Consider the following 24,954-nt stretch of genomic DNA (forward strand, 5'->3'; position numbering starts at 1 on the left):
AAAGCAACACTATTTACTCTGTCTCTTGCCATGAAGCCAATTATGCACCCACTTGGCAAGTTCACTCTGCCATGTGACCTAATGTTACTGATTGGGCTGCCACATGGAACCTTGGTCAAAGGCTTTACTAATATCTACTGCACTGCCATTATTCTTTTTGGTAACTTTCGCAAAAAAACTCTATCAAATTTGAGACATGATTTTCCTTTCACAAAGCTATGCTGACTATCCATAATCAATTTTTACCTCTTTAAATGCCTGTAAATCCTGCCTTTTATAACTCCCCCCAACAACTTACCCACAACTGAAGTCTGACTCACGGATCTATAGTTTCCTGGTTTCTCCTTCCAAAGTTTCTTAAAGTTACATCATTAGCCACCCACCAGTCATCAGGCATCTCACTTGTTATAGATGCTGCAAATATTTCTGCAAGGGGTGTCTTACTTCCCACAAAGTTCTGGGATACGTTAAATCAGGTCCAGAAATTTATCTACCTTTTTTATATTTTTAAGACCTCCTGAACTTATTCTTCTGTCATCTAAACTGTTTTCAAAACCTCAATATTTATTTTCCTGAGTTCTCTAGCCTCCATTTCTTTTTCCACAGTAAAACCTGACGTGAAATATTTATTTCGTATCTTTCCCATCTCCTGGGGTCCAGTGCAAAGACGACTTAACTAGAACCTCTATCTTTATTCATCCATTGTTCCTTAATCTTACCAGCCTTCCCTTTCATTCTAATATATTGCCTCAACTCTTGTCATCACACTCTTGAACACCTTCCACTTTGCAGGTGTCCTCTTACCTGTAAACTGTCTACTCCAATCAACTTTTTAAAATTCTTGTCTCATACCATTAAAACTAGCCTTACTCAAATTAAAAACTTTAATTTTTATGGATTGCTTATCCTTTTCCATAACAACTTTGAAACCAATATAATTATGGTCACTAGTGTGATCATGGGCAAACACACCCAAAGTGTTCACCCAATTTGCTCAGTCCTTTGAGTGTAGGAGTTGGGAAGTCATATTGAGGTTGTACAGGACATTGCAGGCTCTTCTGGGATATTGTGTCCAGTTCTGGTCTCCCAGTTATAGGAAGGATATTTTTAAGCTTGAGGGTTCAGAAGAGAATTTACTAGGATGTTGCTGGGTATGAAAGGATTGAGTTATAAGAAAGGCTGGAACTTTTTTTACTGGAGCGTAGGAGATTGAGAGACCTTATAGAAATTCATAAAATAATGAGGTGTAGGTAGAGTTAATGATGGTTGACTTTTTTCCTCAAATGGGGGGTCCAAGACTAGGGGGCACACTCTTAAGGTGAGAGGAGAAAGATTTTTTAAAAAATGAGGTACATGTTTTACAGAGAGGGTGGTTTACGTGTGGAATGAACTTCCTAAGGAAGTGGTGGATATGGGTACCATTACTAACTTTTGGACATTTGGATAGGAAAGCTTTAGCAGAATATGGGCCACGAGAGGTAGGTGGGACTAGTTTAGTGTGGAATTATATTCAACATGGATTAGCTGGACTTAAAGGTCTATGTCTGTGCTGGGTTACTCTTTAAAAGTACAGTGCAATTGTCTGTCTTATTCCATCCAAATAGGTTACTATCATCTTTCTCATTGACCTTCCTGGACATCAGTTACAAAGAGATATAAAATGCTATGTCACTTGTGTTGCAGCAGCAGCTCTGTCTATAATTCTAACTTGCTGCAGTTTGAGATTTCTTAAAGTACAAACTATAACTGAAATCGTGTTTAAAGAATAATATGAGGTTTTATAACTGGGTTGGTTTGGGTTCCTCAAATATTGAATGGGCATGAAATTGAATTTTGATTTAATTTTTCATTTGTGCTCCCAGTTGTTCGTAGAAGAAATTACTTGTCATATAGTACTTAGCCACCAGGACCCAGGAGGGTCCCATTCTGACTTCCTGCTCTTTCATATTTCACTTTGTGAGGATTTTAAGCCGGCCTCAGCATTACTGGTTGGGCAGGGTATTAAACATGTCTTTATCCAATGACTTGTTGAAAGTGTGGTACGGTGGCTCAGTGGTTAGTTCTACTGCCTCGCAGAATCAGGGACCTGGGTTCAGTTCCACCCTCAGGTGAATGTCTGTGTGGAGTTTGCACATTCCTTCGAGTGCTCGGGTTTCCTCCCTCAAAGATGTGCGGGTTAGGTGAATTAACCATGCTAAATTGCCCACATAGTGTTAATGGATGTGTAGATTAGGTGCATTAGTCAGGGGTAAATGTAGAGTAATAGGATAAGGGAATGGATCTGGTATGTTACTCTTCGAAGGGTTTTTGTGGACTTGTTGGGCCAGATAGCCTGCTTCTATAATGTATGGATTCAATGTCTCACTTGGGTCAGGTTAGTTTCAGATTTGACTAAAATAGTATCAATGGTGAAGTATTCATCAGCATTTGTATTTAGGCTTGATGATGATCACAGGAGGTCCGTGCCAGTATGATATTCTGCCCACAGTTATGCTGTAAGGTGAGTGTTGGGGAAAAATAAGTGAAGTCTGTTGGACAGATTTTGTTCCAAACATATATTTGACCGGGTGCCAGATCTTGATTCCCTGCGTGGTGTGCCTGAATCTGACTAACTTCCCCATGAGTACTAATGCTATGACTAATCGCCCCAATAGCAGGTTCTGCCGCTCAGAGCCTGAACCACCAACCGTTTCCGCTGTGCCATGTACCCAATCCAGACCCCAATGCCCACGATCCCCTGTCTATACCCTATGAAAACCACAGGGAATGCGGATGATTATAATGAAGCCCCAAACAAAAAGACCCGACCCAAAGATTCTATTGAACATCTCATGAGTACTATCTAAATCTATCAAGCCACACCACGGGACATTTTTAGTTTTTGTCTCTGGCGAGCATGAAAAATGGCAAGAGTCTTTGCGCTACTATGTAACTTGGGAGGCCTTTGCTGCTGTCCCAAGAGAAAATGATCAGTCCAATGCAATCCGAAATGCCCTGCTCCACACCCTTCGTAAATCCATTGATTTTACCAAAATTATAAACTGTAAACCGAAGAAAGATGAAAACGGTCTGGACTTTGATGAATGGTTCTGATCCACTTATGCCACCTATGCTGGCGATATCTCCTTTAATGCAGGTAGCATTTCCGCCCATTTCAACGCTCTCTTAATGCTGTGTCACCCTGACGAAATAGGTAAAGCCATCAATGCTCATGCCCTAGATTGATCAGAAAAAAGGAGGTCCCAGATGAAATTACTGGTCACCCACTTCTGGAGTTTGAATAAGTCTGGCCTGCCTGTGTCTGTTAAGCATGAAATGGTTCAGAGATCCGTCTATGATATGGCCTCTCGATATGACACCGCAGGCTATCGAATGGAGCTGCTGTCCTCTGTCATGAGGTGGGCTGATTCGTATAGCCACAGTTATGACATACCCGAATGGTCCTGTGATATCTACCTATACACCAGGCTCCCCTCCTCGCCCTGGCCCGAACACACGGGATTTTTGAGATCAGGACTGGGGACCTCAATGCGTCCCCCAAATTATTTCACCTGTGGTTCATTTGGCCGCTGGAGGCCTGACTGTCCACATAGACAATCCTTCGTTAGGCCTATTTCTCCTCTTTCTCTCTCCCCCCGCCCCACCCCGTCCCAAGAATGCAGAAATTTTCTATCCTCACCACCTCTTCTGAGGAGGAGCCCATCCTTTACCTTTTGGGTTGTGCTTACCCTTCCTCTTAGACCTCTACGCTAGACACCAACACCTCACAATACCAATTCCCCTTAACTGCTGAAAAACTGCTGTTGGGCCTTTCCTCCTAAATTCAGGAATTCCCCATGACCTCTAAAATCACCATTTGTTATGGGCAACAAAGTTCCATTATTCAGTTTGCGGTCACTCCCTCTCTGGGCCTCAACTCTGCTAGTAGAGACATTCTCTGTCATTTGAATCTATCTGTCACTTATGCAGATGGGGGAATTAGTATTTCTAGTATTACTGGCCATCATGCCCTTTGGTACATAGACCACCTCAATGTGGTCCTTGGACATCTTGGACTTTTCCCTGCCTCCTGAAGTACCCCCACCCAGTGAAAAATTCAAACCTCGTGTTACTGTTGCATATGATTCTTGATATTCTGATATACTAAAGGCACTGTTTGCCCCTTCCTTTGATTAAATAGGTTGTATTGGGGAAGTTCCATCCTATGTGCTCCTGGCCACCACCGATCTTACATTTTACATTGACAGTTCTGCTTCGGTTTCTACGGATGGCAGTGCCTCTCCGGTTTTGCTGTTGTCTCTGACTCTGAGACTATAGAGTCGGCAGCATTGTGCCTTGCTGTTTCTGCGCAGAAAGTGGAACTTTTTGCCCTTACGCATACCTGCATTTTGGCCACGGTCAAAGCTGCCAATCTCTATACTGATTCTCGTTATGCCTTTGGTGCAGCCTATAAATTCGGGATGCTATAGGCTCAAAGGGTTCCCCACTTCTGCAGGCACTCCCATCTCCAACACCATGTATGTTGAATACCTCTTAAGACCATCCTTCTCCCCAAAAAGCTAGCCATCGTGAAATGTGTTGCTCACCTTCACAATGGTAGTGTTGTTACCGACAGGAACACAAGGGCTGACTTGGCAGCTAAGCAGGCTGCAGCTGCTCAATCCTGGGTAGCAGACATGGGTGCTCTGCCAGTTCTCCATGTCAGAGGAGGTCCAGATAATTCTTTTGAAGAGGTGACAAGTAGGTTATACCCGGGAAACCCAGTGGATGTGATCATCTAGACTTCCAAAAGGCTTTTGATAAGGTGCCACACCTGAGCAAGGTGAGGGCCCATGATGTTCGAGGTGAGCTACTGGTATGGATTGAGGATTGGCAGTCTGACAGAAGTCAGAGTTGGGATAAAAGGTTCTTTTTCGGAATGGCAGCCGGTGACCAGCAGTATCCCGCAGGATTCAGTGTTGGGGTCGCAGCTGTTCACATTATATATTAATGATCTGGATGAAGGGACTGGGGGCATTCTAGCAAAGTTTGCTGATGATATGAAGTTAGGTGGACAGGCAGGTAGTACTGAGGAAGTGGGGAGGCTACAGAAGGATCTAGACCGTTTGGGAGAGTGGTCCAGGAAATGGCTGATAGAATTCAACGTGAGCAAATGCAAGGTCTTGCACTTTGGAAAAAAGAATAAAAGCATAGACTACTTTCTAAACAGTGAGAAAATTCGTAAAGCCAAAGTACAAAGGGATCTGGGAGTGCTAGTTGAGGATTCTCTAAAGGTAAACATACAGGTTGAGTCCGTGATCAAGAAAGCGAATGCAATGTTGTCATTTATCTCTAGAGGATTGGAATATAAAAGCACCATTATGCTACTGAGACTTTTTTTTAGATTAGATTACTTAGTGTGGAAACAGGCCCTTCGGCCCAACAAGTCCACACCGACCCGCCGAAGCGCAACCCACCCATACCCCTACATTATCCCTTACCCCTTACCACTATGGGCAATTTAGAATGGCCAATTCACCTGACCCGCACATCTTTGGGCTGTGGGAGGAAACCGGAGCACCCGGAGGAAACCCACGCAGACACGGGGAGAACGTGCAAACTCCACACAGTCAGTCGCCTGAGTCGGGAATTGAACCCGGGTCTCCAGGCGCTGTGAGGCAGCAGTGCTAACCACTGTGCCACCGTGCCGCCCACTAAAAGCTCTGGTTAAGCCCCATTTGGAGTACTGTGTCCAGTTGGTCCCCACACCTCAGGAAGGACATACTGGCACTGGAGGGTGTCCAGCAGAGATTCACACGGATGATCCCTGGAATGGTTGGCCTAACATACGAGGAATGGCTGAGGATCCTGGGATTGTATTCTTTGGAGTTTAGAAGATTAAGGGGAGACTTAATAGAAACTTACAAAATAATACATGGCTTGGAAAGGGTGGACGCTAGGAAATTGTTTCCGTTAGGTGTGGAGACTAGGACCCGTGGACACAGCCTTAGAATTAGAGGGGGTCACTTCAGAACAGAAATGCGGAGACATTTCTTCAGCCAGAGAGTGGTGGGCCCGTGGAATTCATTGCCGCAGAGTGCAGTGGAGGCTGGGACGCTAAATGTCTTCAAGGCAGAGATTGATAGATTCTTGATGTCACGAGGAATTAAGGGCTATGGGGAGAATGCTGGTAAGTGGAGTTGAAATGCCCATCAGCCATGATTGAATGGCGGAGTGGACTTGATGGGCCGAATGGCCTTCCTTCCACTTCTATGTCTTATGGTCTTATAGATATGTCCACCATTTTACAACTTCATGGCAATGCCCCTGCTTCAAAAAAGGATATGTGGCAGAAACATTGTTGTATACAATCCCCTGTAACAGATCTGACATACCCCAGCTGGACAAACATGCATTCCAGAGACCCTTCCACCTTTACTCGTTGACAGTCTACACACACACTCACTTGGGAAAGGAGGGAATGTGTGCACTCTTATTATGAACATGGTGGAGCCCACACCTAAATAAAACAGCTGAACAAAGGACCAGACATTGTCTTACATGCCAGAGAATTTACCCAGGAAAACCGATTCAATGTACCAAAGGAAGAACGCCCAATTCCAAGTAGCCTTTTCGACACTTTACAACTGGACCTCATAGAATTACGACGAGTACAAGACTGTAAATATTGCCTTGTTATCATAGATGCATACAGCAAACGGATTGAGGCTTTCCCAACAACCAATAATAAAGCATCTACAGTGACCCAAATTCTCCTGAAAGAAACAGTTCCTGCTATGGTATACCTGAATGACTATCATCTGATAATGGATCACATTTTCTTGGAAAGATTAAGCAAGAACTGTGTACCATCCTCAACATTGACCATAGTTCCATTGTGCATATAATCCTAAGGCAGCAGGAATAGTGGAACATGCAAACTGAATTCTGAAGGACAAACATACTAAACTCACTCTAGAAACATGACTGATTTGGCAAAAGGTCCTGCCCCTCGCCCTGTACTGCATGCGCATTACTTCCCAAACCGGTACCAGTCTCGCAGCACCTGAAATAATGTGGTCACCCTGGATGAACTCCATGGGACAGCAGCTCGGCCCCACCACCCCAGCTTGATCTGCATGTAATGGGAGATGAAATGCATGTTATCTAAACAACTAATGACGAGTTGAAAGTCTCTCCACTCACAGGTGAAGGATACCACCAAACCACCCTCCGATCACAATCATGACTTCGAAGGAGTAGAAAATGTGTCTTGATCCGAGACTGGGAAAGGCCAAAGCTGGGACCCTGCTGGAAAGGACCGTTCGGGGTGTTGCTCCAACTGTAGTGAAGGTTAAAGGAAAGGATTGCTGGATTCATCTGAGCAACTGTGAATGGTGATGACAGACCAAGAGGAAGAGGAGGAAAAAGACTAAGAAGGGCTGATTTTTTTTTTAAAAAACTTTAATCTGTACCTCCTGTACAGCCAGCCCTGCTATTGATACACTGTGCCTCTACACTTGTCTGCAGTAAGGTGATCAGATGGATTTGTCAAGGGAAATTAGCATTATGGTAGGCGTAGCAGGATATGTCTACTTCTCTTCAACCAGGCTCCCAAAGGGAGGATCAAGATTTGCAGCTGGGGTAGACATAACCAGGTCCATCGTTTGTGCAGGACAGACATTCTCATTTGTACCAATAAGCAAGGGAGCCCATTTGAGATATGAAATGTTACTAAAATTGATTACTCTAATAGACTGTTTGTCCAAACTCTTCACAATTTGGTCCTGCACCAAAGAAATCTGAGACAATTCCAGTGTTGGCATTGGGGCTGCAAGTTTAAGTTTACCTGCCGAAGGGAGAGACCATCACCTGTTGTATGACGGTAAGTGCTAGAGTGAGGCCCTAGAAGTTAACCCCTCCCTGCTGAAGGAAGATTATATGGTGGGAAGGCAAAAGAGGCAAACTCCCCAGTAACCGCCTGGAATACGAAGGAAGCTTCACTAGTCATGAATGAGGATGTTCGGAAGTGTTCATCTGCAATGAAAAAACTTCTTGCCTTTACCGCTCCTGCCACTGTCACAACTGTAGATCTACCCAGGACATGCAAGGTGTAAATTGCCCTTGCGACAGATCAGATTGTGTTCTCTTCAAAAGAAGGGAACAGCTACTATGTGGAAAAGTCAATGAAAGATTTAGTTGCAGAGTACTTCAGGAATAATGACTGGGTTGACAGTCAGTGGAGTTTATGGAAGGGACATCGTGTTTGATGAATCTACTGGAATTTTTTGTGGATATCATTGGTACAGTTGACGAGGGGGAGCCAGTGATGTGACTTCTTATTTGGGCTTTGAGAACGTTTTTGATAAGGCCCCATAAGAGATTTAATGTGTAAAGTTAAAGCGCATGGCATTGGGTGTAGCGTTCTGACTGGCAGAAAAGTAGGAAAGACTAGGAATAAGCAATCATTTTCTTAGCAGCAGCCAGTAGCTATAATAGGGTAGTACAGAGATCAGTGCTTAGAACCCAGCTAATCACTGTATGTGTTAATAATTTTAGTGAGGAAACTGGATGTAATATCTTTAGGCTTACAGATGATACACTACTGGGTGGGTGAACTGAGAGGAGGATGCAGAGATACTTCAGAATGAGTGGGCAAATGCATGGTAGTTGCAATATTAGTGTGCATAAATGTGAAGTTACTCACTTTGGTAACAAAACTAGGTAGCAGATTTATTATCTGAATGGTAAGATGGGAAAGGGCGAGATGCAGTGGGACCTGGTTGTCCTTGTACACCATCCACTGAAAATAAACACCGGTTGCCGCAGCTAGTGAAAAAGACAAATTATATGTTGGTGGTCTTAGTGAGAGGATTTGAGTACAGGAGCAGGGATGTTTTGCTGCAATTATATGGGGCCTGGAATATTGAGTGTCAGTTTAGTTGTGTCATCGGAGGACAGAAGTTTTGGCAATGGAGCAAGTGCAATTAAGATTTACCAGACAGATTCCTGAAATTACAAGACTGACATATGAAGAGAGAGTGGATTGGTTAGGACTCTGTTCACTGGGGTTTAGAATAATGAAGTATCTCCTACAAATCTAACAGCCTGAGGGTAGGCCAATTCAGACTGAGATGTGGAGATTTGTTTTCACCTGGAATGTGGGGAGTCTGTCACAGAAAATGGTTGAGGCCAAAACATTGAATATTTTTTAAGAAGGAGCTGATCTTTGGGGTTAAAGAGATCAAGAGGTATGAAGAGGAAGTGAGAATAAGGAATGAGTTGGATGATTGGGTGGTGCTGAGTTTTAGCAATTTGACAGATTATAAATATTGACATATTTCCAAATCAGGTTGGTAAGTGGTTTGTTGGACAAACTTGCAAGTGGTGGTGTTCCCAAGTATCTGTTGTCCTTGCTTTTTTTTTTAAATCAATGATTCAGAGTTTGTAAAGTAGTATTAGAGGAACCTGGGTGCATCAATGCATCTTGTAGACAATGATGTGGAGGTGCTGGAGTTGGATCGGGGTGGACAAAGTTTTTTTTTGTTAAAAAAAATTCTCAAACACTGGATTATAGTTTCAACAGGTTTATTAGAAAGTATAAGCTTTCAGAGCGCTGCTCCTTTGTCAGGTAACTAGTGGGGCAGGACATAGCGCACAGAATTTATAGTAAAAGATAAAAGTACCACACAACTGATGCAGTGTTTTAAATAAACCTAGATTGCTGTTAAGTCTTTAATCACTTAGAATGGAGTTGCAGGTTTCGATTCGATTTGATGTGTAAATCCTAGAACTACTTTCAAGTCATAGTCCTGAGATAAGTTTAAGTTTTATCAGAATGAAGAAAAAGTGACATCTCAGCTCAGATAATGCATTAAAGGTGTTAGGTTAGAGTCTGTTGTGCAAACTGCTACTATGAACAAATATTATTGGAATGCTTGAATGTTTTTGAAAGGACTTTGAGTATGGCTGTAATATTATTTGTTCAAAAGGATTTTGAGATTCTAATATTCATCCTCCCTAGTAGGATCTGGATTGTCAACTATTTCTGACAGGACTGGTAACTATTGGAAAGTTAGTCAAATTTGCTAATGTCACCTGCTTGTTTTGATTTGCTTAAATGATATTTGCCATTTGTAACAATGGTGTAAGTAAGAATCATTTAGTGTCCTGTATTCCTGATGACTTTGTAGTTGTTACTCCAGTCAAATTTAAATGTTACAGCACAGGAACAGGCTCTTTGGCCATCTAAGCCTGCGCCAATCCAGATTTCTCTAAACCTGTCGCCTGTTTTCTAAAGGTCTGTATCCCCTGCTCCCTGTCCATTCATGTATCTGTCTAGATATACCTTAAATGATGCTATCGTGCCTGTCTCTACCACTTCAGCTGGTAATGTGTTCCAAGCACCCACCACTGTGTAAAAAATGTTCCACGTATATTTCCCCTAAACTTTTCCCCTTGCTTCGAGCTTAGACCCTTAGTAATTGAGTCCCCCATTCTGGGAAGAAGTTTCTTGCTCTCCATCCTGTCTATACCCCTCATGTCAGGTAGACGTCAATCAGGTCCCCCTTTAACCTCTTTCTACTCAACCTCTTTTCATAGCTAGCATCCTCCAGACCAAGCAATATCCTGATGAATCTCCTGTGCACCCTCCCCAAAGCATCCACATCCTTTTGGTAATGTGGCAACCAGAACTGTACACAGTATTCCAAATGTGGCCGAACCAAAGTCCTATAGAACTGTAATATGGTCTGCTAACTCTTGTACTCAGTACCCCAGCCAATGAAGGAAAGCATGCTGTATGCCTCCTCGACCAATTTATTGACCTGCATTACTGCCTTCAGGGAAAAATGGACCAGAACACTCAGATCTTTCTACATAGTTTCCTCAGGACTTTTTCGTTTACTGTATAGTTTGCTCTGGAATTGAGTCTTGCAAAATGTATCACCTCGCATTTGCCCGGATTGAACTCCATTTGCCATTTCTGTACCCAACTCTTTAATGTGTCTATATTCTTCTGTATTCTCTGATAGTCCTCTTCACTATCTGCTACTCCATCCATCTTAGTGTCGTCTGCCATCTGGTTGCAGAGGCTTGTGTCATAATTTATCTAGTTGGATATTTTGTTAAAAGTGAAGTGCATAGCCACTTCCAAATGTTTCTCTATCATGTCCTATTTTAATCTTTTTGTATGATTCTGTAATAGAAGTTGATGTTTAAGCAAGATATGTCATTTATATCAACTAGCACAATTTGCTGGCTGTTGGTCTTAGATTAGATTCCCTACTGTGTGGAAACAGGCCCTTAGGCCCAGCAACACCGACCCTCTGAAGAGCAATCCCCCTCCAGACCCATTCCCATTCCTCTACATTTACCCATGACTAATGCACCTAACACTATGGGCAATTTAGCCTGGCCAATTCACCTAACCTGCACATCTTTGGACTGTGGGAGGAAACCCACACAGACACTGGGAGAATGTGCAAACTCCACACAGACAGTTGCCTGAGGCTCTGGCGCTGTGAGGCAGTAGTGCTAACCACTGAGCCATTTCTCAACTGCTGAACTTCACCACATCCATTTGAATGATTGACGACTAGATGTTTTGCTGTTGTGCGCAATTTCCTGCTGTGAGCTTAGTGGGATCTTTGGAAATTCTCATTTACTGAGAGCTGTTGAGGGATGAGGGTCAAATTGTCCTTAACCTTTATTGCTTCTCTTCATTTTAAATATCTCTTTTTAGATATTTTTCAATCAACAAAATGTGCAAGGGAATGCATCAGTCCATAAAACAAACATATGTGAGGGTAACTGCATAATCTATTTTGATCTCCTCAGTGTTCAGCTGATTTAATTAATATCTTAAGGTGAGCATGTTTCCTTTGTTTGAAACATCCCTGATCCTTCTCTTCCTCTTCTCTTCCAAACAGGACCACCCTCCTCTTGCATAAGGGGCGACAGGAGGGGTGGGGCTGGGTTTTCGTGGCTTGTCATGAATCTCCAACAGACTGTGTATCTATTCTGAAATGTCTGGTCAATCCGTGGTCTCATTTTTCATGTTTCATTTTAGATATTGCTTCCTTTTATTGTTTGTGAAAGGCTATGGATTTGAACAATACACAGTCCAAAGTGTTCTTGTACATGGAATCAAAGGTGTTTAAAGCATAGAAGCTGTCATGGGTGTGTTTGATCTGGAAGCACCAAGTCCATTCAATCATTAAATGCAACAATGTCCAAATCTCTACCTGCACTGGCTAAAGATTAATAGGCTTTTTGTTTGCTCAAATACACGAAAGCCAGACTCCTCAACTCCTTGGATAGAACAAGGATTTGATTAATCTCTGTAGCAGCTGGGTCATATGACAATCTACTGAAGCTTGGAGTTAGTAACCAATGTATTGTCTGGGTCTGCTGTCAGCATTGCACCAGCAGAGACTGGATCAAGATGGCTAAGGCCAGGGCAAGCAAGAACCTGGGTGAGCAGCATGTTAAAGAGCTACTTCTGAATTTAGATTGGCATGGAGAGGAACATTTGTATACCTGGAGCTTGAATCTTCATCCATCCTATAGTTTTGTGAAGAAAATGGAGCTATTTTCTAACTCCTTTTGGTGGTTACAACGTTGTATGCAAAAGATATTAATACACCGATTTTATTTTTTCAGTTGATGCTGATGAGATTAAACGGCTAGGAAAGCGGTTTAAGAAACTGGATTTGGACAATTCTGGCTCATTGAGTGTAGAAGAATTTATGTCCCTACCTGAGTTGCAACAGAACCCACTAGTGCAACGGGTTATAGATATATTTGACACCGATGGAAATGGTGAAGTTGACTTTAAAGGTAAGGTCCTTTTCAGCAATTAAGTTTGAAAACATTTTTGAGCAAAATGTTTAATTTTCAAAAAGTTTTAGTTTCGTGTCTGCATTTCTGCTTGCTCTTTAAAAGCAAACCTATGAATATAAAGCATTCATGTAAAAATTATATTATTGCATTGCTTAATAAATAAATTCAAGTTGTTTGTTAGTAAACCTTTCCTGAGTAATGTTACGTTTAGAATTTTCTGCATAGGAAGATGTACTTACTGAAATTCAGAAGATAAAACATTATTCATCTAATTTTGAAAATCTGGTTTGGAGAATTTGTACTGCAGACCTTAAACTAGAAATTCCAAATTTAACATTACTCAACTGTTGAAGCAAGGTGTTTTAATTTTAGGGGAATGGTGATAATTCATCAATGATTCGTCTTCACTTTTATTTACCCTTAATGCGAGCTGTGTATTGAATCTTAATATACTAATAAGGATTCAAGCTTAATTTATAGTTTGTCAAAATTGTATTGTAAGGCACGTTTTTCAGTGCTAAAATAGATGAGTATGTATTAACAGAGCTCCATAGAATTGATACTGTTCTCAAGCACATAATTCAATGTGCCACAAAATCAAAAGTACCTTTTTAGTGTGAGTGCAATTGTTTAGTTACCAAGTATATTATTTTATGTTCTATATATGTTAAGTACATTAGTGTATCTGAATTTTTAAACCTAGCCGTTGGGAAAATCATGGATTTGGGACAATATTTAATATTTTATCACCTATTCCAAGAATATTTGATGGGCTTTCTGGATATCCTTTAAAATTATATTTAAATTTGTATTTGAGTAAATTGAATTTGTAATATTTAATATGTTGGTAATTTCAGCATTGCACCTTTGATTTCAAAGGTTCCAATCTGTGTATCAATTTTATACAATTGAGCTGCTAAATTTCAAGTGAAGTATACCAATTTTTAACCATGCCAATTTTATCAACATCCCTATTTCATTTCCCTATATTTTGCAATCTAGCATCCAGTTATAATTTGATGTACAAAACTAATCAGATTTTGTTTGATAAAAGCTAATTTAAAAAATAGAAAAATGAACTGAAACTGCTTCAACACATTATAGATGTATTAGGTTTTATCATCGGAAACATTTACTGCCTTTAAAATCTTAAACTACTTTTTTTAAAAACTCAAAATAGATTAAAAATTGTTTGGGAGATGGGGCTCTTCAGGATCAAAAAATATTTGTATTCCATAGGGGAAACTTTCTTTCTTCAACTTGGCTCCTCTGTTTAAATGATTTGAAACGTAAATGTTGCGATTACTTCAAATACAGAAACTTTAATAGAAACAGAAATTTTTAAAAATCATGCCTGAAAGTGTGCATATGCCAAGAGACATGTATATATGTGGCAATCGCTGATTCAGTAAACCATATTTGCCTGTGCTTTAATTATTTCGGGTTGGTCAGCTTTGTTAGCTGCACGGCTAGTTTGTAAGGCAGAATAATGCCAAGAGTGTGGATTCGATTCCTCCTCTGAATGAGGTCACCATGAAGGGCTCTCTTTCTCAAACATGCTGCCTGACGTATGGTGATCCTTGGGTTAAACCATCACCAGTCATCTCTGTAATAAGAGGGAAGCCCTATGATCCAGAAAGAACAATGGGACCTTTTATTTATGTCTAGAGATCAATTCAGCTAATTTAAGAATTGTTTATCAGGTATTGATGCAAGTTTATATTTGATGCAACTAATGGAATATTTCTTCAGTTGTTTTGTCTCAACTTGTTAAGTTCATCACACAAATGTTCAGTGACACTATTTTTTGCCTTTACCTATAATTTCCTAGATTTAAAGGAATGAATAGTGTCTTTTGTTTTTGTAAGAATAAATTATCTTCAGGACAGGTATTTAGAAGTACCGTTTTAGTTCAGAAGTCCTTAATACAAATTGACTTAAATTACTCAAGTAGTTTACGATTGTAAAAGGAGCCAGTTTCTCCCGAAAAATTATGTTCTGAGTGTTAGATTTCTACCCAGACTGAGATGTGACTGACAAGTATAGTCAGTTTGCATCAGCCTTAAGCTGGTTTCATCTCCCATCTGGTCACGTGAAGTCTTTTGATGTAATTCCCTGAGACCTTGAATAGGATTTAGTTGAAGGTAATGTAAAGCTCCACTTCCATGGTTATAAAAATAACACTCAATAATCTGAGCTTGACACACAACAAGGGATAGCCTGCCTTTGTTTGACATTTTCTAAACCATAAATAGTTTAGAATGATTTGCTACATCATCTGGCAGAATGTTTGTTAATTTTGGAATTTTAGGTGCAATAGATATTACATTGGGAGTCCTGACGTTTGCTGGATGAAATGCTTAGGTGATTTCATAGGAATAAATAGTGAGGGTTTGTATTTCACCATCTCCATAAGGATGGTGAATATAGTCTTAAATTTATCAACTTATTCTATCCTACTATATGAATCCAGCAAAGTACTATTTATAATATAGAGGAGAAATTAATTTGCTTCAAGCAGCTTTCACTCAAAGGTGCAGGGTCAGGTCTTCCTTTTGGTTGAGGTGTGGGTGAAAATATGTTTGCAATTGGCAGAATTTACTTGAGGTCCTTTTTTAAAAATGGATAGCTGTGTTTGTGGAAATTGCTGCAGTTAGTGCTTCTAAGTGTTACGTTTAGGGTAAACTCTTTTAGGATGGACTTGTTTAAAGAAAAAAATAAACCTACCACATTAACAATTCCACTAAATGTGGTGAAAACATTTTAAATCTCTTAAGGTAATACTGCTAACAATTTTATGCAAGTCAATGTTTAAATATTTCAGGGGTACTCGTCCTGTTATCCTATTTTCTCTGTGACCGTTCCCAAAACATTCAAGATGGTGACCTAGAGCCAGCTTCTGTAATGCTGTGCTGAATTTTCTACTGAAGGATACTAACATTGTAGCATCTGTTTTGGTATAAATTGTCTTAACTCAGGAGGTATGAATGTCTCCAGGAGAGTAACGCCATACTAGTGAAGCAGATTGCAATGACAATGTCAAACCAAGGACAAGCAGCATCAGATTTTTTTTAAACTTCTCAGGCTTGTCTTGGTATTTGTATAATGGACCCATTGATGTGTGATACTCCTAGTGTAATTTGTAAGGCAACAATTATCTAAGATGTACTGCAGTGCATTGTGCTACTTACAAGGTGCTGCTTGATCTGTAAATGACACACCTGTATTTCTTTCTTAGTCCCTTTTTTTCCCTGCACCTGCACAGTAGTTCAGGATATATATTGTGATTTAGTGCATGCATGCATGCATGATGCTCACCCTAGTGGTGGTGTTGCCACATGTGCAGCCTTTCTCTATTTGCATTTTTTAAACTTGAAATTCTGTACTTTCTATTCCAATACTAAAATCGTAGAGGTATACAGCATGGAACAAACCCTTCAGCCCAACTCATCCACGCCAACCTGATTTTCAAAACTGAACACGTCCCATTTGCCTGCATTTGGCCCAAATCCCTCTAAATCTTTTATTTTATATTTTACTATCTGCTTCCCTGTTGACTTTCAGATGACTGGCCTCTGCAGACTGACAGCCCTGGGTGATTGAGCTTTTGAGATGTGAAACTGCTAATATAGAGGGTAGGTTTGCTCGCTGAGCTGTAGGTTTGATATCCAGATGTTTCATTACCTGGCTAGGTAACATCATCAGTGGCAACCTCCAAGTGAAGCGAAACTGTTGTCTCCTGCTTTCTATTTGTTTGTCCTGGATGGGGTTCCTGGGGTTTGTGGTGATTTCATTTCCTGTTTGTTTTCACATCCACACCCACCCACACACCCCTACCTTTCCTGCCCCCAACCACCATCAATCACATTGCTAATGAAAACATCATGAAGCTAGTGGACCCGTGCCTCACCACCCACTTCACCTTCAACAACATAATCTACAAACAAACCAATGGCACACCCATGGGATCTCCGCTATCAGGATTTATAGCACAAATGGTAGAGGCTAGAACAAACAGCCCTACCAACCATTAAACCAAATATCTGGGTCCATTACGTAGATGACACCTTTGTCATCACAAAATGAAACCAGATAGAGACATTTAACATCAACAACACCTTCACAGGCATAAAGTTCACCAAGGGGGAGGAAGAAACTGACAACAAACTCTCATTCCTGGACGTCACCGTCAAAAGAGAGGACAGTGGAGAACTACAAACCTGTGTATACAGAAAACCGACAAACACTGACCAAATACTTAATTACACCAGCAACCATCCCAACACACAAACGAAGCTGTATCAGAACACTATTCAAATGAGCCACCACACACTGCAGCACAGACGGACTTCGGAAAACAGAGGAGAACCACCTATACGACATATTCAAGAAGAACGGATACTCAAAAAATACAGTGCGCAGATTCCTCAAGAACGAACCATGACAAGCAGACCAAACACAGCCAGAAACCCTAACCACCTTACCATACATCAAAGAAGTTTCAGAAATGACAGCCAGACTACTAAGACCCCTCGGAATCCTAGTAGTACACAAACCTACCAATACACTCAAACAAAAACTAACAAACTTAAAAGACCCAGTACAACCATGGACAAAACCAACGTCATCTACAAAATTCCATGCAAGCACTGCCACAAACACTACGTAGGACAAACAGGAAGAAAGTTAGCCACCAGGATACACGAACACCAGCTAGCCACAAAAAGACGCGACCCTCTCTCCCTCGTAGCCCTACGCACGGATGAAAAAAACCACCATTTCGACTGGGACAATACCTCTATCCTGGGACAGGCTAAGCAAAGACCTGCCAGAGAATTCCTAGAGGCTTGGCACTCCAACCACAACGCCATAAACAAACACACAGATCTAGATACCATCTATCAACCCCTCAGAAAACGAACAGGAAATGACATCACCACAAACCCCAGAAAGCCCATCCAGGAGAAAGATATAAATAGAAAGCAGGAGACGACAGCTTCGCTTCACTTGAAGGTCGCCACTGATGTTACCTAGCCAGGTAATGAAACGTCTGGATATCAAACCTACAGCTCAGCGAGCAAACCTACACCCTAAACCTCAACCTGAGCTACAAACCTTGCAACTGCTAATATATTGTCCTGTTTCAGTTCCATAATAAAATGGGGAATTGTGTTGCTCCTTTTCGATGAATATCTGGTATAAGTACAAGAAAGAAGTGGTTTTCTTTAGTGTATTTAACATTGTTAGAGGCATGCTCAAAGCAAGAAACACTTTGAGGCCATGTTTTTCAAATTTTAGCCAAAGGGCTTGTACAGCTTTTGTCTCTGAGCTCATCGGTTGCTGTAATTAGTCATATGCTGAATTTGATCCACTTTGGCTCTGAGGGATCTGTCTTATTCTTTGACATTCCCTTGTTTGAGGCAGTTACTTACACTGTATACATTTCTTTCCCGTTATCCACAGGAGAGGCTACAGTTTGCGATAGTAATGGATTATTTAGAGTCTTTCATCTTGGGTAGAATTTTGCATATAGTTGACATGGTATTTTGAGCATTGGAATTATGTAAATGTTGAGCTAGCTGATATTTAATTGTTTAGAAGTACGGAAGCTTAGTTTTGATCATAGAGACATGCTTTTGAAGTTTTTCATCTTGTCGTCATTAGGACAGAATCTCAAGAGTATCAAATCTTGGGGCAACATCTCACCTTTTATGAGAAGGTTGTTTGGTTGGCACATGGAATTTGATTCTTAGAGGTGTTGTCATAGAGAATATGCCAAGGAATAGTTACCTACCAACCTTTTCATTTAAATTTAAATCAGGCAGCTCCGCTTTGGTCAAGGTATTGCCTTGACCCATAAGCTTTTGTTTATCTGCAAAGGCGCAAGTGGACTTGTTAATTCTGTTTGCAAAGATCAGAGCCCCACATGTGAATATATGTGGCTACTAATATTATACCAATTCAAGTTCCAATTGTACTTGAAAAATTTGGATAACTACCACGTAAATGCCGGTTATAACGTACAGGCACCAAGATACTGCAACTTACATTTGAGTTCATGTTTTCAGAAATTGCTAACTGATGTAGTGTTATATTATCTTTAATCTTGGATTATTGCATCACAGAATTGGTATGATGCAATAAGAACCTGTTAGCTCCTTGTCTGTGCCAGATCTCCAACGTAATGTTTAGAATATAAAGAGTGTAGGGGCATTCCTAAGAGGCAGATCAGGAAGGCAGAGAGGATGTGCAATAGTTTTGGAAATAGGGTTAACGATAATCATTGCTCACTCCTTTTGAGAGTAGCAGTTTGGGATATTATGTGGAGGTTCTACAGGACATTATTGAGGCCTATTCTGGAATGTGTGCGCAGTTCTGGCCTCCCTGTTATAGGAGGATTTTACTAAGCTGGAGGGGGTTCACGAGATTTTTGAGGATGTTGCCAGAAATGAAGGGTTTAAGATATGAGAGCCCCTGCATAGGCTGGGACTTTTTTTCACTAGAATAGGAAATTGAGAGGTGACTTTATAGTGGCTTATAAAATAATGAAGCGTATAGGTAAGGTGAATGGCAGGTGTCTTTTCCTGAAGGTGGAGGATTTCCAGACTCGGGGCGGTGGGGGGGGTATATTTTTCAAAGGTGAGAGAAGAGAAATTTTAAAGACATAGGCAATATTTTTTTAAACACAATGGTTCGTGTGTGGAATGAACTTCGAGGAAGTGGTGGATGCAGGTATCATTGCAATGTTTAAAAGACACGTGGATAAATACATGAACATCAAGTGTTTAGAGGGATATGGCCCAAGCACAGGCAGGTGGGACTAGATTGTTTCGGATTGAGTCAGCAGGGACTGGTTGGAGGGGAGGATACTCTGACTCGTTTCTATATTTTTACTGAATATTGAACAGATGTCAATATAAGAGATGTCAGCATTTTTAACTGGGGGAAATGTTGAGTAGCTAGTGTATTTATTAGGTCTGGAAATTAATTCATGGACTAAAAAACAAGGGTGATGTGAGAAAAAGCATTCTAACTGCTACCTCAAATGAAAATGCACTGCCTGGAAGTGCGTTAGAGGAAGGCTCAATTTGGGGCATTCAGGAGGGCATTGGATGGTTAATTGGAGAAAAAATAGTAAGCGAGGGCATGGTGAGAAAGCAGGTGGTTGTCACTAGGAAATGATTTGAATGCAGGCATGATGGACTGAATGGGCTTTGTATCATAAGACTTCTGCGATTCTTTGAAAAGTTTGAAATGTTGAATTGGGTGAGTGAAATTGAAACGAGTTGAATTTGTCTGAACTGTAGGGTACTTTCTGCCTCTTATTTTGTTTGTTGGTTATGTGTAGCGTGTTTAAAGTGGTCTCTCCACATCCAATACAGTGGACTCCCTACAGTGTGGAAACAGGCCCTTCGGCCCATCAAGTCCATACTGACCGTCCGAAGAGTAAACCACACAGACCCATTACCCCTACCCTATATCTACCCCTGACTAATGCATCTAACACTATGGGCAATTTAGCATGGCCAATCCACCTGACCTGCATATCTTTGGACTGTGGGAGGAAACCGGAGCACCCAGAGGAAACCCACCCAAACACAGGGAGAATGTGCAAACTCCACACGGGCAGTCACCCGAGGCTAGCATCGAGCCTGGGACCCTGGTGCTGTGAGGCAGCAGTGCTAACCACTCAGCCACCGTGCTGCCTTGTGTGTAGATTAAATGTTGCACTTTAGTAGTAAGCAGCATCAAAATGTGCAGGTGCTATAATTATAATTCTAAAAGTTTCAAATCCTAATGTACCACCCTGCAGAAGATTTGAGAAAATGAGTCAAATAGTTTGAGAGTTCATTTGGATGTTATCAGTCACTGTTTCAATTTTGTAATTTAAGTGTAAAAGACAGGACAGCAGGAATAAATGGGTTTTTTTCCCACCTCCTTGGGTTGAAGGCAGTAGTTCTTTGCCAAAGCTTGCTTTGTCAGTAACAATTAACTGTTTTATAAAACAATCAGACCCTCTAGTTGGAGAATCAAGTCACTGCTGTGTGGTTCTGTTAATATGATTTAGTGAAAAGGTTGTGTATGTAGGAGCAGCTTGTAAACAGCAGGGTGTGTGCATTCAAATCTGCCCAATGACTGCAGCAGAACTGCTTGACCATTGGAATCAGGAGGGCCTGAGAGTGTACATTCCCCAGCCTATAGTTTGTGACTGGTGGCTCTAGACTCTGGAGTGGCATAGGACCTAACTGAAGCCCCTGTTAAGGATGAGCTTCCTTGAATCAATTTGCATCCAACCAATTTTTAAAATATTTTCTGTTCAAAAAGTGGTGAAATGCATAATTGTTTTATTTTAATTTCACAAAGGCAGGCTTTAAATTTAATATCTTATGTTTGTGCAGTGCTGAAGATAATTAGACTTCGAGTAACCAGACAGTATTGTTATAAGTAGGGAATGGGACATCACTCCCTGTTGTTAATGTGCAATACAGAAAACTCTCCTCATGTCGGGCAAAGGGACTTCAGATACGTTGGGCAAGTTTTTTTTCATAAAAAACCATTCTTCAGAAGGTGTGATGTATTTTATTGTCATTGCCACAACTTACTGAGATTCAGCAAGAGAGTGCACTCTATACCCTCCAATGAAAAACAACCATCCATCTGCATAATTGATAGTTAAGGTAAGATAAAACATATGAAACAGTCAAAATGAGTGAAGCAGTCAAAAAGATGAGAAACTGGTTGTGCATTTGTTTGCATAAATTTATGCATGCTCAGTTTGGACTCAATGCAGCATTTGTTCTTCATGGAATAGTTTTCCAAGATGTTTCTCCACCCATATGTGAATGTGTGAACGCTATCAGTTCACCAAGGAGGAAGCTTTCCTTAAAATAAGGGTTAAACTTAGATCCAGTTTAACCCTTTTAAGTAAAAGCTGGTCTCTTAGTGAGCAAAAGGGAACCTCTTGTAACGCACTGGTAGTGTCCTGAACCATGGACTGGAAGGCCCATGTTCGAGTCTCACCTGTTCCTGAGGTGTGAAAATATCATCGCTGAACAGGTGAATGAGAAAAATAGGTTAAAGTTAGCTAGAACACGATGCTAGTTTGAAGTCTCCCTGAATTTGGATGTTGAGTATAATAACCATGTATTTACAAAGCATTTTGAAACAAATGGAATGCAATGTTTGATTATTGTTTTAAAAAGATTAGATTCTTTTGTGTTTGGTCGTTTCAAAGTATCAACCAACTCTGTTATGGAATTGTTCTTGTAGAGTTTATTGAAGGCGTCTCCCAATTTAGTGTCAAAGGTGATAAAGAACAGAAATTGCGATGTAAGTATGATTTTAGTGTACTTGAATTTTGAGTGATTAATGCATATTTCCTTTCTTCAACTGCATTGCTTATTGTTTGGTACTGAAGGTAATTGAAATATTTGTGGACTTGACCATTTAAAGTTCGAAAGAGGAGAAAGCCACTACATTTTAATTTTTATTTTAAACCTTCTGGGTATTGATTGACCTAAGCAAAGTGAGAAGTACTCTTTTTCCACTGATCCAGGATGCCACTGGGCTGAAGCCCAACTCTAGGGATGTGAACACACAATTTTGACTGCCACTTTATTATGTCAAAGGTGCTATATAAGTTGTCAGTTAAGTCATAGAATCCCTACAGTGCAGATTAGAGGTCATTTGACTGATCGAGTTTCCCAACAGCATTTTGCTCAGACCAGAGGTCTTGGCAGAAACAAGACAGACTCTGGGAGAGCATACAAACTCCATAGTCACCCAAGGCCAGAATTGAACCTGGGTCCGTGGTGCTGAGGCAGCAGTGTTAAGCTTTGTGCCACTGTGCTGCTGTAGAAACTATTTTAAAATGAATATTAGCTGAATACTTCAAAAATGTCCAGATGCATCTTGAAATTCATATTGTTACTCTTTGTGGTAGAAAATACATTTCCCCCATTATAAATTATCATCTGCTCAAATGTACTTTCAACCCAAAGGTGAAAGTAGCTCAAAATTGTCTAGAAGATTCCTAAAGTAAATTTCAGTTTTAGAAGTGTCATGACTGCAACAGCAATCCAAACTATTTTTCTTTCTTTTTCAGTTGCTTTCCGCATCTATGACATGGATAAGGATGGGTACATCTCTAATGGAGAGCTTTTCCAGGTGTTGAAGATGATGGTGGGGAACAATCTAAAAGACACTCAGCTACAGCAAATTGTAGACAAAACCATAATTAATGCAGATAAAGATGGAGATGGGAGAATATCTTTTGAAGAGTTTTGTGCAGTAAGTAAATCTGCTTTCTGGATAACAACATGCTGCAGCATTTGCAAACCTCTTGTCTGAACAATTTGCCAGAACAGAGCATTGCTAAGTTATTAGATTTGTTCTGTTAATAAAAGATAAAATGAGAAGTTTTTAAATATTGACCATTAAATTAGACATGCTTTTATTGAATTTTATTGATATATGAAACACCTTACCAGGGCAATGTTTTTTATTAATGTCAAATTTTAATGCTATTGGGAGTATTGAAATATTTGACTAACTTGATTTTTTTTTTAAATTCATTTTCCTGCTTGGTCAAGTCATGGCCAAAGCAACCTTGATATGTATTTGAAGGGGAGCTTACTCCTGGCAGTTTAATTTACAATAGACTTAATTCTCCAGCACCAATGCTGCTGAAAAATGAAATTTATTTATCACTGGGAAGATGTGATTGTCTGCGAGGCTTTCCCTTCAATCATGAGATGCATGCAGAGTTAAATCAGGATCCAGCTATGTGGAATGATGTTTGAGTACATTCTGTGTGTCTGGGCTTCCTCTCCTTCAAATTCATCATTGCTAAAGACTTTCAGTCAAGGGGCAATGGCATGAACCTGCTAAAATGGTTCCAGGAGTGACTGCCACTGAGAAACACTCCGCAGTTCAATATTCAGTTAAACTGGAACTGGCATCATTGGTGTCAATTATCATATACTCCATTGCCAGATGTAAATACAAATGAGGACAGTAGCTTGGAACAATCCATATACTGAGCATTACTATCCAAATATAGCTGTGCAAAGGCCTATATGTTTAGCACATCAGACCTCACAGATGGTGCTATGGATGCTAAACAATAGCTTTCCTTAGCTAAAATGGATTCTCCTTCGTATGCATTTGTTGATGATTTTGAACTGAAAATGGATGAGTTAATAGGTCGGTCAGTCATCCTGAACACGAGATGATATCAGCTGTTCAGTGCTAAGCAGGTTAGTTTGAATTTGGTAGCCTTTGAATTCTGCATTGGGTCATTAAGGTGGAGTGGGAAAGGTTGTGGTGTTTGTGACAGAACAAGTAGATTGTGTGGTATTACTGCAGCATTCTGTTGCAGTTTTCATATGTTGAGCCTAGGTTCCTCAGAACACTGTAGGTTATACTCCAACGGTGGATGCATAGTCAAAATGTGAATGGATGCCATAATGGTTTGCTTTATTAGTTTGATTTTCTTTTTTTTTGTTTCAGCTGTTTCAAGAGCTGCAACTGAGCCTAGTGCTGTACTTCCCCTATCCAAATGTGCACACTTGACAGCTGAGGTGTCATTGCACCTAAGTGTATTTATGTTCTCAATCCAGCATGCAAACTGTTGCCTTGGCTACTCTAGCCAGCTCAGCACAGGTGGACTGAGTATTTGCACTAGCCATCGAGAAGCTCAAGTTGTTTTTCAGCCACTGCTGTGTTCTGACAGCTGTACCCACGTGATCTGTTGTAATACATAAATTGCAGATATTCGTGACTTTGTACAAAATGTAAGAAATGTTTGTCTTGCAGTATGTTGAAGATTACTGCTAAGATGAGGCTCCTCTTGCTTGAAACGCAAAAGCAGTGGGGTTGAAGAAAAAAAAATTGGAGGGACATACCTTTTGTTGGTTATATAACTACAGAGTAAGAACCTATAATTCCCAAAATGGGAATTGAACTTTACTCCAGTTATGTGAAACACAATCTTGGCATATTAGAATCTATTTAGTTTGGTGTAGACACATCTATGGCTAATCTGGAATGAGACTTCCTTATTCATATTGCTATATTTTCTGAATTTTGATTTTCTTATTGAAATGATTACAGTGGCGATCCATTATAAAA

At 40.5% G+C, this 24,954-nt stretch overlaps 1 protein-coding gene across 1 annotated transcript in view; it reads left to right on the top strand.

The window, feature by feature from the left end:
* Positions 1–24,954, top strand: part of LOC132819900 (calcineurin subunit B type 1) — an 81,155-nt gene that overhangs the window by 53,859 nt on the left and 2,342 nt on the right. The window contains exons 3-5 of the mRNA XM_060831857.1: positions 12,643–12,819; positions 22,093–22,152; positions 22,928–23,112. Coding sequence (XP_060687840.1) covers positions 12,643–12,819; positions 22,093–22,152; positions 22,928–23,112 — 422 coding nt within the window. The remainder of the gene's footprint in view (positions 1–12,642; positions 12,820–22,092; positions 22,153–22,927; positions 23,113–24,954) is intronic.

Source organism: Hemiscyllium ocellatum, chromosome 10, assembly GCF_020745735.1.
Source record: "Hemiscyllium ocellatum isolate sHemOce1 chromosome 10, sHemOce1.pat.X.cur, whole genome shotgun sequence".
NCBI classification, from domain to species: domain Eukaryota; kingdom Metazoa; phylum Chordata; class Chondrichthyes; order Orectolobiformes; family Hemiscylliidae; genus Hemiscyllium; species Hemiscyllium ocellatum.